Below are 17704 nucleotides of genomic sequence, written 5' to 3' on the forward strand. Positions count from 1 at the left end.
TAATGGAAATACGGTTAACAGTCAGCAGTATTTCCCTATGTTACAAAACTGGTTTTTTCCAAGGCTGCACAAAGACAACTTCATTTTTCAACAAGACGGGGCACCCCCTCACTGGAATCGCCAAGTGCTTGAATATCTGACTGAAACTCTGCCGAACCGCTGGATTGGTCGTCAAGGAGCTGGCGACTTAGTTTGTGTCAGCTGGCCTCCAAGATCACCAGATTTGAAACCCTGTGATTTCTTCCTGTGGGGTTTCGTTAAAGACAACGTTTATGTACCACCACTACCACAGAACCTGGAAGAGTTGAAGAACCGGATCCGTACTGGCATAACATCAGTGACGCAGAACATGCTTGCCCGAGTATGGTAGAAATTTGAGTTGAGTTGAGTTGAGTTGATTGTAGTTTAGCGTCCCTTTCAGCAGCGAGGCTATATGAGACGTGGACCTACTGATTAACGTGGGATTCGAACCACATGAGCTCCCGCCGGGAATCGAACCCGGGTCTCCCACGCCAAAGGCGCGTACGCTAACCGCTTAGCCACGGAGGAGCTCGGGAGAAATTTGAGTATTGATGTGATATTGTTCGTGTCGCTGATGGAGGACATATTGAACATGTGTAATTTGAACTTTGAACTGTAATTTCAACTTGAGAGGTTCGTAAATAAGTGTGTAAAATTTCATACTCGAATGTCTTAAAGTTTAATAAATATATGCATTCGAAATACGTAATTCTTTTTGAAACAGGGTGTGTATCTAGTGTACCAAAGAAGTAAAGTTTTATTCGATCTTACTAGTACTTACAAGTGATAACTTCAGATGTTATGCGTAATTTTAAGATTACTATTATCATCTTGTCCTTTTTTCTTTTCTCTTTTTTCTTTCTTTCTTTTGCAGTTAATTATACTATTTTTAACTAGGCAACAATAGAATTATTCTGTTTAATTTACCTTTGTCTTCATTATGCTTTATACTGGTTTTCTCCTATTTCTTTCTTGTTACGTATATTTTTACTTCCAAGCGGTGATAGAATAAAGTATGATGATGAACAAAATGGAATTCGACACTTCAGTAAATTTAGACTTACATGTTTTATGGCCCCTACATGCCGAAAAATTAATTTTTGAATATCTGTCTGCCAGTTTTCTTTATGTCCGGATGTACGAACACTCGGCTAGATGTCATATTATTCAACGTAATTCAATCAAATTGTAAATGGACGATTTTTATAACATTCTGCAGACAACTTTTTGAATTTTCTTCCTACTTTCAAAAACAAGGGTAGTTTTACTCAAGTATGAAAATAAATAATTGCGATTTTCACGAAAACGACTCTAAGGATTTTGCTTATATTTCATAGGTAAATATGGACGACACGGTGGTTCAGTGGTAAAGCGCTTACCTCTGGTGTATGAGGTCACTGGTTCGATCCTCGGCCAGGTAAGTTTGTGGTGGACAACATCGTGTTTGTAGGTTTTTTGAGTGATAGTTCCGTTTCCTTCCATTTTCTCATTCCACTAATTCTTCCATTCACACCTTTTTTCACGAGGGATGGCCACATTTTTTCGAAAAATACTTTTTCGAAAAATGGCTTTTTCGAAAACGAAAAACGAAAAACGAAAAATTTTTCGATAAACTAAAAACGAAAAATTTTTCGGAAAACGAAAAAGTTTTCGAAAAACGAAAAACTAAAAATGTTTCGAAAAACCAAAAACGAAAAATTTTTCGGAAAACGAAAAACTAAATTTTTTTCGGAAAACGAAAAACGAAAAATTATTCGAAAAAGCGAAAAACGAAAAAACGAAAAATGAAATTTCCGAAAATCGAAAAATTTCGAAAAAGGCCATCCCTATTTTTCACCCATCTGCCTTGGCCTAAAGCACATAATTGGCAGACTAAAATATTTCATATATAAATATTTCATTAAGAACACGATACATGTATAAATTCTTCCTCTGCGAAAAATTCAGAATATATAATAAATTAGTCTTGAGGCTACGTTTCTTTGGACTATTTCCTAAAAACTGATCCAGATGAGTTTCTTCATAATCCATAAATAAATATTTTATTAGCCCTTAATATGACGTAAGTCATTTTTCCCGTGAAATCCACAAGGCTAATTTACTCTTTGGGGTGAGTTATTTTTCGTACGATTCTCTCGAACTAGGCTCACATGATTTTGTTTATATTTATAAATAACTGTTTCATTAAAAACCTGACACTATTTCGTAACTTATTTGTTCTGAAGAATCAATATAGTTTACATTTCAGGGTAAGCCCTTTTCGAAGAACTTTTTCCAAAGCAACCCATACGTTTTTGTTCGTATTTCATAAATTAAAGTTTCTATTAATAACCGTGAAATGCGGAGTAAGTAATTTATCATTAATAAAGTCCCCAAGGATGGTTTACTTACGGGCTGAATTTTCTTCACACACAGATTTCCAAAACATCAATAATTTTCTCTTTATTTCAGAAATGAATGTTCTAGTAATAACTGCAGCATAACATTATTTACTTTAAGAAATTGCAATGATAAAGCATAAACCATGACACCTCCATTTATTTACTGAATTTTTGAGCGATGATAGGGGAGAGAAAGATATGACGATCGTAAAAAAAAAAGTCGAATTCAAGATTTCAACGAATTTGTACTTTTATGACCCTACGTGCAAAACAGTTATTTTCGGACGAACGTCTTTTCGTCTGTCCGTTTGTACGATCCGCTGTCTGTTCACTTGGGTAGAGACGATATGGTAGACCTTGTCTCGACCAAATTTTAAACTTCCTTTTGAAATGTTTCTGTAAGTTGCTTTGTGTGTGGTAGTGCGGGGAGGAAATTGAACAGTTTCATATGGGAAGGGGGCAAGTTTTCTCCGACAATTTTCTCAAATCTTTTAACGTACCTTTTAGCAGCGAGGTTGTATGAGACGGGACCTACTGATTAACGTGGAATCCGATCCACATGAGCTCCCACCGGGAATCGAACCTGGGTCTCCCAAATCAAAGGCGCGTACGCTCAGACAATTTTGTACATATTTGTTTAAATAAATGTTTCAGTAAATAATCTGCAATTTAGTAAGTTTAAAAATGAAATGAAATCCTTAAGTTTTACATCCCACATATAAACGAAACGGTGATGATGAGAAACGAATGAAATGGTGGAATGAAGAAAGTGAGAGAGAACGGGAGAACCGTGATGAAACCCCAACACACGGTGCTTGTTCACCATAAAGTCCCCTTGGCGCGAACAGGGATCCAACCAGATACCCCACGTTCCAGAGGTAAACGCTCTACCACTGAGTATACTTAGTTTAATCATTTAAAAAATCCAAAAGATGTAGTTTTCTCTTGATACTGAGTTTTCTTCTGACAAGATTTTCCGAAAATTCCTATTATAAATTTATATTTCATAAATAAGCATTTCCGTAATAACTGCAGAATTATGTAATTGAATTTACTGTACATAAGAAAGAGAGTGAAATAGTTGAGTGCGGACGACTATAATTATATTTGCATTGTAATTAGAGATAGTTAAACTCTAGCCCTACATAAAGTGCTGTATTCTTGCTATGCAGCATTAATCTTAAGATTATTATTGATCGCTGTACAGGAGTGCACCTAAGTTGGAGTCCAACGCCGCAAAATTTCGTAACTCAACGTACGTTTTTCCATCATCATCATCATCATAAGTATTCTGCCCTTATTTGCAGGTTACTTGCCACAACTGGGAAGCTTGCGTGGTCCACAATCCTCCACTAAGCTCTTCGCTTTCACGTACGATCTTTCTGTTTTTATATCGTTTATTAAGTGCAGTTTTCTTCGACCCCTCCCTCTTTTTCCTGCCACCATACCCTCTAAAACGTCTCTTATGATACAGCTTCTTCTTAGGCAGTGTGCCAACTAGTTTCTCTTTATTTTCCCAATAGTATTTTACTGTCCTTTTCTCCCCCACCATTTCCAACACTTTCTCATTCGTTTTCCTCTCGATCCAACTAATTCTTTCCATTCTTCTCCACACTTACATTTTGATAGCTTCCAGTCGTTTTTCACATACATTTGTACACAGGGTCGGATTTAGGGAGGTGCACCGCTGCACTAGAGAAAAATAATGTAACATTTGTCAAGTAGGGAAGAAAACAGAAGCTAGGAAGAGAAAAGAACATTTTTTTTCCTGCATGACACTTGCGACCCTCTTTAAAATACTCCTTCCCGTTCTATGCATCAGCGTTGTCACGGGTCAAGAATATTGTCACATGCCACTTTGAAGAGTTTCAGTGCGATTGGTTATTTTGGGAATTATCGGTGCACGCTCCCCTCAGACAATCCTGTATCGGGCCCTTTTTGTACACTTTCCTAATAAAATCATACTTATTTAACAGTGAAATAATTGATATAACATGAATGTTGGGTTTTATATATTTTAGTAATTTTTGTTTAAGTTAGCTATCATTAGAACATAAGATCTGGTAACACTGAAAAGAAAGAAAAGAGAGTGTGTGTGTGTCGATGGCGGTGTGTAAGGACATGAAAGCGGACTTGTGATGGCACTGAACCAATTTTTATGTAAAATTTGAAGCTAATGTGTAACATTATTTAAATACAGTCCACATTTTTTATATAAATGACTTCTGTCATTTAGAACCAAATCAAAACATGGTCCATATCGGGCCGGATCGTGTGTAGATGTGGTGTAGTGAAGAATGAACTCGTCCAGCCTTTGTTTGCGGAATGGCGGGAGAGTGATTATTTCTAATAACTGTGATTGTTTTAGTGACTGTGGTGTAGTTTGATTTTTGTAGCGGTGAACATAAATACGTTGGTGTTTTTGTAAAATTAAGTGTCACCATGGAGAAGTTACGTGCGACGAAAACAGTAATAAAACGCGGAATTACAAGGTTAAAGAATAAGGTTGGTGATACGTCATTAAGCCAAGTAGCCATTCAGTGCCATATTGACAAAGCAAAAGAACTTACTGTTGAATGTAAAGAATTGTTCGTAGAATTTGCAGTAATAGCTAAAGAAGAAGAACTTGCAGCTTTGGAAAATGAGATCAGTGAAATGGAAGAGACTTTGGACCAAATTAGTGAAACGTTACTAGAGCGAAAGGCTAGTTCGCAACAGCATTCTCAGAATAATTCAGGTAGTTCACTCCCCCATTCTGAAGTGCGGTTACCCAAGTTGGACTTGCCCAAATTCAATGGTGTATTAAGAGAATGGACAACATTTAGAGATTTATTCATAGCAGCAGTGCACAAAAACGCTAATTTAAGTAACGCGCAAAAACTACAGTATTTAAAATCATCTGTAGGTGGTGAGGCTAGCATATTAATTCAAGGAATTAGCATTTCAGATGACAACTATACCAATGCTTGGGATGTTTTAGTTCAACGTTATGACAACAAACGTATGCTTGTAAATGACACAATTGGAGGGCTGCTGAATCAAGAAAGGGTAGACAAAGAATCCAGTGTGCAATTACTGAAGTTACTCGATACAACAAATGAATGTGTGCGTGCTTTAAAGGTTTTAAAAATTCCAGTTGAAGCTTGGGATGCAATATTAGTTTATATTGTGGTGGACAAGCTGGATTCCAAGACAAGAGAATCGTGGGAATTGTCATTGGAAGGACAGGAGATGGCAACCTTCACTGAACTCTCAAATCATCTCGAGAAAAGATCCAGAGCATTATTAGCGCAAGAAGCAGCTTCGTCTATCCCCTCTCTCAAAGTGAAAGGCAGTACAACAGGAAAACAGCAGTTTTATCTCAAGAAATCCACCAGTTCGTTTCATACTGAATCTGTGTTTAAGTGTTTTTTCTGCGGTGATAAACATGCGTTGGCAGTGTGTGATAAATTTGTAAAGTTAGAGCCAACAGAGCGCCATAGTTTTGTTAAGAAAAAAGGCCTGTGTTTTGTTTGCTTCAGTGATCAGCACAAGATAGGGGTCTGTGGTAGCAGGTCAAAGTGCAGAGTGTGCCATAATAAACATAATGAGTTATTGCACTTCGAGAAGAAGGAAGGAGCGCAGGGACAAAGCACAAATGAAGTGAGATCCCATTACATGCATAAAAATCATCCCACACAAGTGTTGCTTTCAACTGCGTTGGTAAAAGTAAAAAATAAAAACGGTGGCTTTCAAACATATCGTGCTTTAATAGATTCAGCCAGTGAATGTAGCTTCATAACTGAAAATTGTTGTCAACAGTTAGGATTACGAAAAGAAAAATGCAGTGTTGATATTTCTGGCATAACTAACACACGTGTCTCACGAGCCCATTCAGTTGTTAATCTTGAGATTCAGTCTCGAGCAAATGAATCAGCTGATGTGTTTAATACTAGTGCTATTGTAATACGAAAGATCAGTGGGGATTTGCCTAAGATTTCATTAGCAAACGTGAACCAATGGTCACACATAAAAGGTTTATTTTTAGCTGATCCTAATTTCCACGTAAGTAAACAAGTTGATATTCTGTTGGGTGCGGATATATTTCCTTTATTAATTGGAGGTGACAAAAAAGTAGGAAAAGAAGGTCAGCCTATCGCAATTGAAACAAAATTAGGGTATGTTGTGTGTGGAAAGTTACGTTCAGAATGCAATTATGACAAGAAAGTAAGGTGTCATTTTGTATCTAATAATCTAGATCATTGTTTGAAGAGATTTTGGGAAATTGAAAATGTTCCTTCTCGGTACCATTTAACGGAAGATGAGAAAGCGTGCGAGTTGCAATTTGATAACACACATTATCGAAATTCAGAAGGTAGATATGTAGTGAAACTGCCATTTGCAGAGAATAAAGATCAATTAGGCACTTCAAAGGAAATAGCTGTTAATCGTTTGTTGTCGAATGAAAAAAGGTTCATGAAAAATGACATGTTACAAAAGAAATATACGGAATTTATGCATGAATATTTAGAATTAGGTCATATGGAACTTGTAGATAATTCTGAGAGTCCAGATCCTGCTAAAATTTGTTATCTGCCGCATCATGCTGTGTTTAAGGATAATAAAATCAGAGTTGTTTTTGATGCTAGCGCTAAGACCAGTACAGGCATATCATTAAATGATACATTGTTAGTAGGTCCTAAGTTACAAGGAGATATAATTCCATTACTCATTAGATTTCGGGGTCACCAAGTAGCATTAAGTGGAGATATTGTAAAAATGTATAGACAAATTCGTGTTGACGACAATGATGTTGATTTCCAACGTATTGTCTGGCGTAGTTCTACCAACGAAAAAATACAAGAGTATAGATTGTTGACTGTAACATATGGTACAGCATGTGCGCCATATTTAGCCACAAAATGTTTACAGCAATTGGCGAAAGATGAAGGTCATAGATATCCGCTTGCTTCAAATGTAGTATTACGAGATTTCTTTGTAGATGATGTTTTGTCTGGAGCTGATAATGTTGCACAAGCCATAGAGTTAAAAGAGCAATTAATTGAATTGTTAAAAGAAGGTGGCTTCGAGCTAAGCAAATGGGCTTCTAATAGTAAGGAAGTACTTGATTCAATGTCAAGAGAAAGCGATGAAAGAAAAGTTTCTTTGACATTTGAAAGTGATGCAGTAAAGGTGCTGGGAATTCAGTGGTGTCCCAGTTCTGATTGTTTTTCATTTTGTGTAGTTAAGCCTAAGTGTAAGGATAGATTAACAAAACGGGTGTTATTGTCAAATATAGCTCAATTGTACGATCCTCTGGGATGGTTGTCTCCCATTACCGTAAGGGCTAAAATTCTTTTGCAAGAATTATGGATATTAAAGCTAGATTGGGATGATGAATTACCAACGAATGTAAGAGTAATGTGGGAGCAATATTATTCTGAGCTTCCATTAATTGAGTCAATTAAAATCAAACGTTGCTTAATGCAGCCAAATGCAGTAAAATTACAATTAATCGGATTTTGTGACGCAAGTGAAAAAGCCTACGCGGCAGTAGTGTATTTACGTTCTGTGTATTCAGATGGTCATGTAGAATGCAATCTTATAGTAAGTAAGACAAAAGTAGCGCCATGCAAGAAAATTACTTTACCTAGATTAGAACTTTGTGGTGCATTATTGTTAACTAGATTGATTAATGTAGTAAAGGAGTCATGTTTGTTCCTGGTGGATGATGTATTGGCTTTTACAGACTCTACAATAGTATTGTCATGGCTGTCATCTCCTCCTAGTAGGTGGCAGACCTTTGTAGCCAATCGAGTAGCAGAAATTCAGGAATCTCTTCCTATAAACAAGTGGTCTCACATCAATTCTCAATTAAACAGTGCAGATATTGCTTCCCGAGGGCTTGCAGTAAAACATTTAATAAATAATGAATTTTGGTGGCATGGCCCCGAATTTCTGAAACAAACAGTGTTGCCAATCTGCAAAACACAGGTGTTTCATCCAGATGTTATCAATGAACAGAAAAGACAGGTAGTAGTTATGCATTCGGCAATATGTACGGAATTGATAGAAAGGTTCTCATCATTTTCTAGGTTGCTAAGAGCAGTAGCTTGGTGTCTAAGGTTTATTTACAATTGTAGATCGTCAAGTAAGTTGAAGGGAACTTTGAGCACTAGTGAATTAAGTCAGGCCTTGATTGCCTTAGTAAAGGTAGTGCAAGCCTCAAGTTTCCAAACAGAAATTAGAAATTTAGAGAACAAAAAAGAACTCAACAATAAAAGTAGATTATTGAGTTTAAATCCTTTCTTAGATGAGCAGGGAGTTCTGCGCGTAGGAGGTAGACTACGTAATGCTCAAATTTCAGAAGATCAAAAATTTCCAATGGTACTTCCCAGTAAACATCATTTTATTGAGTTGTTGGTACAGAATGAACATTTACAAACATTGCATGGAGGTGCAGAGCTGGTGTTAGCCAATTTGCGTCAAAGATTTTGGATTTTACGAGGCAGAGATGTTGTAAGGCGTATAATAAAAGCTTGTGTAAGGTGTCATCGATTTGAAAAGAACACGACTACACAATTGATGGGTAATTTACCATTGGCTAGAGTTACTCCTGGTAAGGTTTTTACTTATTGCGGAATTGATTATGCTGGGCCCATGTTAGTTAAATCTAGTAAGCTTAGAGGCCAGCGAGCTTACAAGTGTTATATTGTACTCTTTATCTGTTTGACTACTAAGGCCATACATCTTGAGCTTGTAAGTGATGCTAGTACTGAAACATTTCTTGCTGCCTTACGAAGATTTGTATCGCGTAGAGGAAAACCATTGCATGTATATACTGACTGCGGTAGCAATTTTGTCGGTTCCAATGTAGAGTTAAAAAGATTATTGAAATTTATGTTAGATACACAACATAAGGAAAAGTTATCAGAATTTGTTAATAGTCAAGGTATTGAATGGCATTTCAATCCTCCTACAGCTAGTCATTTTGGTGGACTCTGGGAAGCAGGTGTAAAATCAGTAAAATATCACTTAAAACGTATTGTTGGTAGTGTAAAGTTAACGTTCGAGGAGTTCTATACAGTGTTAACTCAAATTGAGGCATGTTTAAACTCTAGGCCTTTGACTCCATTGTCTAGTGACCCTAATGATTTGCATGTATTGACACCAGGTCATTTTTTGGTTGGACAGGCATTATTAGCTGTACCCAGTGAAGATTGTACAGTAGGTAGGATAAGTTTGATATCTAGGTGGAAACTTGTTCAAAGTTTGGTTCAAACATTCTGGAAACGGTGGCGATTGGAATATTTGTCAAGGTTACAACAGAGGCCTAAATGGTTGTTACAAAAAGAAAATTTAAAGGTTGGTAGCATGGTTTTGCTGAAGGATGATCATTTGCCACCGCAGCAATGGAAACTAGGTAGGATCACAAAGGTTCATATGGGAACAGATGGATTGGTACGTGTGGTAACTGTACGCACTGCGCAAGGAGAATGTAAGAGGCCTATTGTAAAGGTCTCGATCTTGCCTTTTGAACAATTGAATGAATCGAAAATTGTATTGTAATTATTATATGTAAGTATATGTTGAAGTGAAGACTTCAAGGGCGGGGGCATGTTGGGTTTTATATATTTTAGTAATTTTTGTTTAAGTTAGCTATCATTAGAACATAAGATCTGGTAACACTGAAAAGAAAGAAAAGAGAGTGTGTGTGTGTCGATGGCGGTGTGTAAGGACATGAAAGCGGACTTGTGATGGCACTGAACCAATTTTTATGTAAAATTTGAAGCTAATGTGTAACATTATTTAAATACAGTCCACATTTTTTATATAAATGACTTCTGTCATTTATAACCAAATCAAAACAATGAACATTTCATTTTACACTTCATCTGTACTTTTTCTCTTATAAAAACAATCCAGTTCTACCATATTTTTCTGAAAATATAGGTGGAAGTATTTTACAATTACTTATCAGGCGAGAATAATACTCGTTCAATACTACATAGACGTAATGCACAGAGAAAAATCCGTTCTCCGGACAGCGGTATATTGTACAAAACTACTGCTTACTATAGAAATCAGTACGGAGCATACTTTATCTGTATGCTATAGGCACTGCTCTTAGATGTTACATCATGCCGTTGCAGGATGTCTGACATCTAACAGTTTTCCGTATATCACATGCATATACTTATGTTACTTTCGTCAGCTATATGTTCTATACGTCCATTTGTATGTGAGATCCTGACCGCCTACATTGTTTTATACGGAACACAAGTACGTATAAATGGAACACTTATACAGAAAGTATTATAAAACATGCGTTTTCAGTTATACGTCTGCTGTACGTTAAGTCCAAAAACTACAGGAATTACACATGTAACCTATCTTCTTAAGTACGCCACCTACATGTTTTTCTCAGTGTGGCATGTTATATTGCCCCCCCCCCCCGCAACAAAAAATTCTTAGAACGCGGTCTTAGCAACATTCACTGGCAGCTCGAATTCTTTAAGGCTTTCACGAGGCCGAAATTATCGTTTCAGTTATTTCACACATAATTATACTGTGAAAACAATAAAAGCATGATCGTGTTCCTACACATCCCAAAGAATGCTTAGTAAGAAAACATTTAATGTTGCGAATAATGAGGAGTAAAATTCTTACTGTAGAAATGGTGAACTAGGTAATGAAAACTCCACTCTTGTTAAAGGAAATGTGTCAACCTGGCATTAGTTTTTAGAAGAAACTCGTTATCAGTTCTCTTACCTTAGAGGAACTAACGTCAGCCTAATGAATATTAATGTAGCACCAGATGTCTCGCCACCTAAGAATTGACTCTATACTCTTCATAAGATTGTATATATAATGTCGTTGATAAAGCTTTCGTAGAAGGTGTTTTCAAATCGATTTTTCATTTTCTAAAAAAAAAAAAAAAAAAAAAACAAAAGACAACATGAATTATGCACAATACATTGAAAAAATGGAACGAAAATTCGTTCGTTCATTCCTAATACAAAAGCATTATGATTTAATTTTTAAAAAAACTTCTTTTTTTTCAGGGCCATCCGTTGCTATTCCATTTCCCCACATGTTTACTGTGATACGTAAAATCTGTCCGAAAAGTAATGAAATTTAATTTTCTTGAACCAATCAATAATGGTGGGGAGGTTTCCAAAACGTGCACAGAGAAAGAAACGTTCAATGCGTACCTATATCCGTAGGTTACATGCGTAAATCCTGTAGGGTGATGTGGGGCAATGAATGTGACTTAACGATTTAGAAAAGCACAGTAAGAAATCCATTAAATACATTGAACTGAAACTTTACTCAAAGCTTACACATACCTTTGGCAACACAATAAGACAATCAACTCATTAAATGTGTTAGTAAATTAAAAAAAAGTGGTAATAAATGCAGGTCTACAATTGATGTTTGTTGCCCCACACTGTGGGGCAAAGAGCGACAGCTACTTTAATTACTAATTTTTTATTTATTTTTCATATTCGACTCATCTTGCGTTCCTGTAGTTCGAAACCCAGTTAAAACTATAGATGCACGTCTCATATAGTCCCGCTGCTGAAACAGACGCTAAACTTAAACTCCAAACTGACCGCACAATATCAACACAAAAGAGAAATATCGGAGTCGAATCCTGATGTTTAGAAAATCCATGGCTAGAATATTTGGCTTGACCGTATAAGAAGTTTAATGGTCTAGGACCTCGAGTTTCCCTTGCAGTTAGTGACTGCGGAACACATACATATTACAATATTTATAGTAACAATTTCAAAAATTGTCGCTCTTTGCCCCATGAGCAACACAATTTTTCTTTCCCAAGTTACTGGTAACACTGCGGTCAGCCTATCAATAGGTTGCTACTAAATAATAAAACAGTCTTCTTACACAATGTGCTACGACACCATTGTATCAAACTTTCAAATTTTAAGAGCATGAAAATTATGTTCAAGAGTATGAGAATTATATTTAAGAGCATGAAACTTAAATAAAACGTAGTTTTTATTTGTTTGTTTGTTTGTTTTTTTCTTTCTTCAAGTGCATATCAGCTCCTGTGAAGAACAACGTCTGCTGTCAAACAAAGCAAGGATAACTGCATCACAGGATCCAATTCGTTTCATACTGCGCCAACTAGTGGTTTCACAAATAAGAATCAAAGTTTTGGTGCTCTTTACCCCTTGTCGCTCGTTGCCCCACGTCAGTATAGTTTAAGGACTTAACATACTGCAGCAAACATAGGTAACATCACCCTGCAGTAAACGTATAACTTAAAACGTATATTGTATAATACTTTCCGTATACATGTTCTATCTTTACGTACTTTCCGTATGGCTGTATGTAGGCGGTCAGGATCTCACATACAGATTGACGTATATAACATACAGGTGACGTATTCAACATACGTAGCTATATGTATGTAATGCACAGAAAACTGTTAAATGTCAAACATCCTGCATCTGCATGATGTAAGCGGGGAAAGAGGCAGTATGTATGTAGCATATAGGTAACGTATGCTCCATACAGATTTCCGTAGTAAACATACTAATTCCTTATATGTGTACAATATGCCGCTGTCCGGATAACGGATTTCTCTTACTGTGATAGTTCATTCAAGGATGTTAGGTAAACAAATGGTTTGTTTTTAATTTGTTCTGAGCTTGCACAGAACGTGGATCGTTTGCAAAGTGGACAGCTGTTAGCGCATCGCGAAACGTAAGTAGCGGTGGAAGAGAAGTTGAGCGCTCACCTCTTGCGCTTGGGGTCCTTGGCTCAATTCCAGCTTCTAAATAAATTTGTAATGAAAATATACCGTATGCGTGGATTCTCCCCGTTTCTTCCCACTTATTCATACGATCATTAACATCCATCTTATAGTCATTGTTTCCGCTGGGTTTTATAGACTATATGATTATAGAAACGTTAAACTGAAACAAAATCGTGTAGTATTCAAAATGCAAAGGAGTATCCAGAACCAACAACTAACAATATTTTCTGTTAAACTTGAAAAATAAGCGACCGAGACACTTGCTATTGTACAAAAAGTCTATGGGAATCTTTTTCTTTTCTTAAATCGTAACCAAGTGTGTCAGTAGCACAGCACTACCAAATTTCTTCGACAAAAGGAGGCAGGAATGAATAATAACAATAATAATAATAAATCGTAATTACAGTGAAACCTCTCTAAAGCGGACACGCGTGGGAAATCAAAAATTGTCCGCTATAGAGAGGTGTCCGCCTTAAAGAGGTTTCAATATTTTCTTACGTAAATTAGTAAACATTGTAATATGCAATTACAAAAAAATATATATATATATATATATTGCATGAATCATGTATTCACGATTATTACCAAAATGTTACTGTACCTGCATTATCCTGCGCCATCCAATACTCTATGTTCGAAGCACAACATGAAAATAAGATGTTATAGTTCTCTGCACTTTACATTTATCATTACTTACTACGTTTTCGGTATGTTCTTTAATTTGTGGATTAATTGCAGTCCAGTAGTGTCTTTTTATTTTATTTTATTTTATTTTTGAGAAATATGCGTAACCGCGGGCAAAAAGTACCGAACTTGTCTTCTGCTTGATTAGAGATTCCAACGGGAGAGTAGAATAATGTGCCATCCCAAATAGGAGGCAACTGTCAATCACTTTTGTGTCTAAAACAGGTTGGGTGAGAATGGGATGCAAGTAAAGGACATGAGAGTGTTGTTCAACAGAGACGCTTCGTCTGGGTTGCTGAGCAGACAGCTGAGGAAGCAAAATGTTGTCAAAATGCTTCCATGAATTACTAAAAATGTATTTTTACAGTACTTTTCAACTTGTTTCTAGAGAAAGTGTCCGTAATATGCAGGTAAATAGTACTTATTAAAAACAGAAAAGACTGTCCGTGTCCGTACTAGAGAGTGTCCTCTTTAGAGAGGCTTGCCAATATGTTTTTTTCCTATTATAGTGTTTGGGGATTACAAAATATGCCCGTTACGGGAGGTGTCCGCTTTGTAGAGGTGTCCGTTAGTAGAGGTTTCACTGTATTGGTTTTTCTAGACTCTAAAGGCCTTATCCAATGTCGTTTTGACTTATGATTCCCGTCATAATAAAGGCCTGACTGCTGCAGGAAACATAGGTGAGTCGAACTCTATAGTATGGCACTAATCACGCGTCAGATTGACTCTTCATAAGGCCCTAAAAGTGTAGTCTTTAAGGAATTCGTACTACCCAGACAATCAGTCACGCTTATTTACTCGGCTGTCTTCTTCTTGTGCTCCATTCTGAAATCCAGCTTGAAAGGACACTAATTTGGGCCTGCTAAAGAAAATGAATGAAATATTTCACTTTAACGTCCCACAATTAATTATGCCTTTCAGGCTAAGGAAGACGATGATTATGGAAGGATTGGTGGAATGAGAAAGTAGGAGGAAACTGGAGTACCAGGCCCTTAGTCAGCCCAAAAATGTAGGGGAGCCCGGCTCAAGTTAGGGGGCCCCGATCCAACCATATTATAGTTCATTTGCAAGCCTACCGTGAAAATTTTAGGGGATCAGCAAAAATTTAGGGGGGAACCGGCCCCCTTAGACCCCCCTGGGTACGGGCCTGGGGAGTACTACAAGAAAATTCACGGGCGCGATGTTGTCCACCACAAACTTGCTTGACCGGAAATCGAACTAGAAACACCATGTACTAAAGGTAAGCACTCCGGCACTGAGTCACTTTGTCCTAAGACCTGTAGAAAACGTGCTAACTGTTGCAACATGTGCTTTGAAAAATATTCCTGTACAGTATATACTATTTGCAACGTAAAGTACTACGTAGGATGTTTGCAAATCGACGTGGAAGAAGATAGAGATAAGTGTTGCTATTATTATAGTAAGATTCCATATCTTGGAATATTTTACGGCTAGAGAGATTATTGGTATTTCTACTTTACATTTTAACTATTTGATTTGATTTGATTTTTCAGTTAGCGTACCTTCCTGCAGCAAGGCCAGTGGCGTATTTATCGAGGTGGCTTCCGGGCTTAACCCCCCCCCCCCCCGAAATCTTACTTAGTATAGTAAAGTAAATGAAATATCTTGCAGAATTTTCACATTTCCAGGCAAAGCCCCCCCTGAAAGTTAGCAAAACCCCTCCCGAAAGAAAATCGTAAATACGCCACTGAGCAAGGCTATATGAAAGGTAGACCCACAACTTAACGTGGGATCCCAACTACATTGAGTTTCCATCTGGAATCGAACCCGTGTGTGCTACCCTAATTCAAATATCTGTTGTAAAGAATCAACATTATTTCACGCTGTAACGAACCTATAATTTCGTAATTAGTGTTTAGTTCTTTAGTGTCTTTCGTAAAAATATAAAAAGCAGCTCATACAGAGAATTAAAGACATAGCAGCTCGCTGTAGTCTGTGACGTTAGCTACTGAAAATGAATCATTTATCTCCATTCATAAAATTTACAGAGAGAGGGAGAGGAAAATGAGTAATAAAAAATATTCGCGAAGAACAAATACTATTCGCTTAAATTAGCATTTTTATGTTAAAATAGGTTGTGATTTTTTTAAAAAATAAAATATACCCAAGAGAGAAATTAGCTTAGTTGCCTTCGGCCGTTTTCTTATGTTTATATCCTATATTGGGGATATAAATGCTTATCCCTGAGGCATTTGGAAACAAAACAAGCTTGTTTGCATGAAGCAAGTACGCAATATTTTGAACAGCAGGGACTAATGCTGCGGGAAATGACGTGTTCTGTGTATAGTTTTTTTTTTTTTTTTTTTTTTTTTTTTTTTTTTTTTTTTTTTTTTTTACAAAGAACAACATTTCCCTTTCCAAAAAATGTTTAACAAATCAAACAGCAATTTAAATCACAGTTTCCGAGATACATGAAGGTACTAAAACCAAATCAGTATTATTTTCACAAACTGAAAGTAAGGAAAAAAAACAACAAGAATGAAAGCTTCATAGAGCGACCACGGAACAATCATCATTTGTTTGCAGGAAAAAGATGTGTATTTATTTATAGACAACAATGAATTAATCTGCATTGTCACCAGTGATGCCAACTTGAAACAATATGTAATCCCATGACGAGAGGCAAAAAAAAATCCAATTTTACGTGTGAATTTCCCACGTTATACTAATTAAAACTATGCTGTAATATTAAAAATTAAATTTCTTTGTGTTAGTCACTTTTTTAGAATATCTAAATGAATAAACCGTAAATTTCGATCTTCTCCCTGCTTATATGCTGCTTATTATCCCTTTCCGAGAAAATAAGGTCAAAAACTCCCACAATATGGGATTTTTCCCACAGGTTGGCATCACTGATTGTCACTACATTCTTGATATTGAGCAGAGATGGCGTGGGTTAATAAAAACTTGACCCACTATGATCCACCACTCATTGTGATCCACTCTGACTCACTACCCACCAAAACCCATAGTCATCAACTCTGACTCCATGATTCACGTCCTCCTCTCCACTGATTTAAGAGTTTACACTTGTAATAATAAAGGCTGTGAAATTATCATTAAACAGAGTTTGTATTTCTACGGTCAATCGCTCAAGCACCGCTCTGTTGCAATACCGGTGGATCTGACCTTTACGATATAAAATATTAAAGTGTTTGTCATGGGCCAAATTACAATGAATTTCTATTTAATTATCATATATAATTATTTTATTGTTGAATTACTGATTCTTTTTAGTGGAAAATCGGATGAAATTTGAAAGTCTCAAATCAACGTAAAGTAGGCTAATGTAAGTGGAGGGGGGGGGGGGAAGAGATTGAAAAATTTGACTGTGTCTCGAAAACCAAGTATCTAGTCCTATTGCTATTATTACAGTTACAAATATCAATATCCAAAAGTGCCTGAAGTTCTTTTTTCATTTAGATATACTCATCCCAGATAAGTATATAGCAACAAATGGAAAACTAGAGGCTTTGAAAGTAAAACGTAGACAAATTCACCAGTGTTCAAATGATGCTGTCTACAATGCACTGAGCAAAGTGTGTCATTGGGTCGGTGAGACAGAATGGATCATGGTGGGTCACGGTAGATGGTGGATCGCAGCGAATCACGTATTGCTGACTCATTCCGTCTCTGCTATTGGGAATAAATTATGAATAATTAAATTAGGAATAAGGATATTTGGATTCGAAGCTTTATTGTTTCAAGATAAAAGCGTGTGAAACATGATTTCATTCCTTTTATTTAAGAGTTAATGATGATTTTATATCTAATTAGCGATAGCATATGCCATCGTTTAGCTGACGTAATAACAAGCGTGATGAGTGCATGT

At 36.6% G+C, this 17704-nt stretch overlaps 2 protein-coding genes across 8 annotated transcripts in view; both read left to right on the top strand.

The window, feature by feature from the left end:
* The window catches only part of SPR (G protein-coupled sex peptide receptor), a 2424528-nt gene that overhangs the window by 2108273 nt on the left and 298551 nt on the right, over positions 1 to 17704 (top strand). The window lies entirely within an intron of this gene.
* LOC145661210 (uncharacterized) lies at positions 4845 to 9950 on the top strand. Its single transcript, XM_081726666.1, has one exon. It carries the CDS (start codon positions 4845 to 4847, stop codon positions 9948 to 9950), a length of 5106 nt encoding a protein of 1701 aa, XP_081582792.1.

The sequence above is a fragment of the Thermobia domestica genome, chromosome 9 (genome assembly GCF_964235325.1).
Source record: "Thermobia domestica chromosome 9, izTheDome1.hap1.1, whole genome shotgun sequence".
NCBI classification, from domain to species: Eukaryota; Metazoa; Arthropoda; class Insecta; order Zygentoma; family Lepismatidae; genus Thermobia; species Thermobia domestica.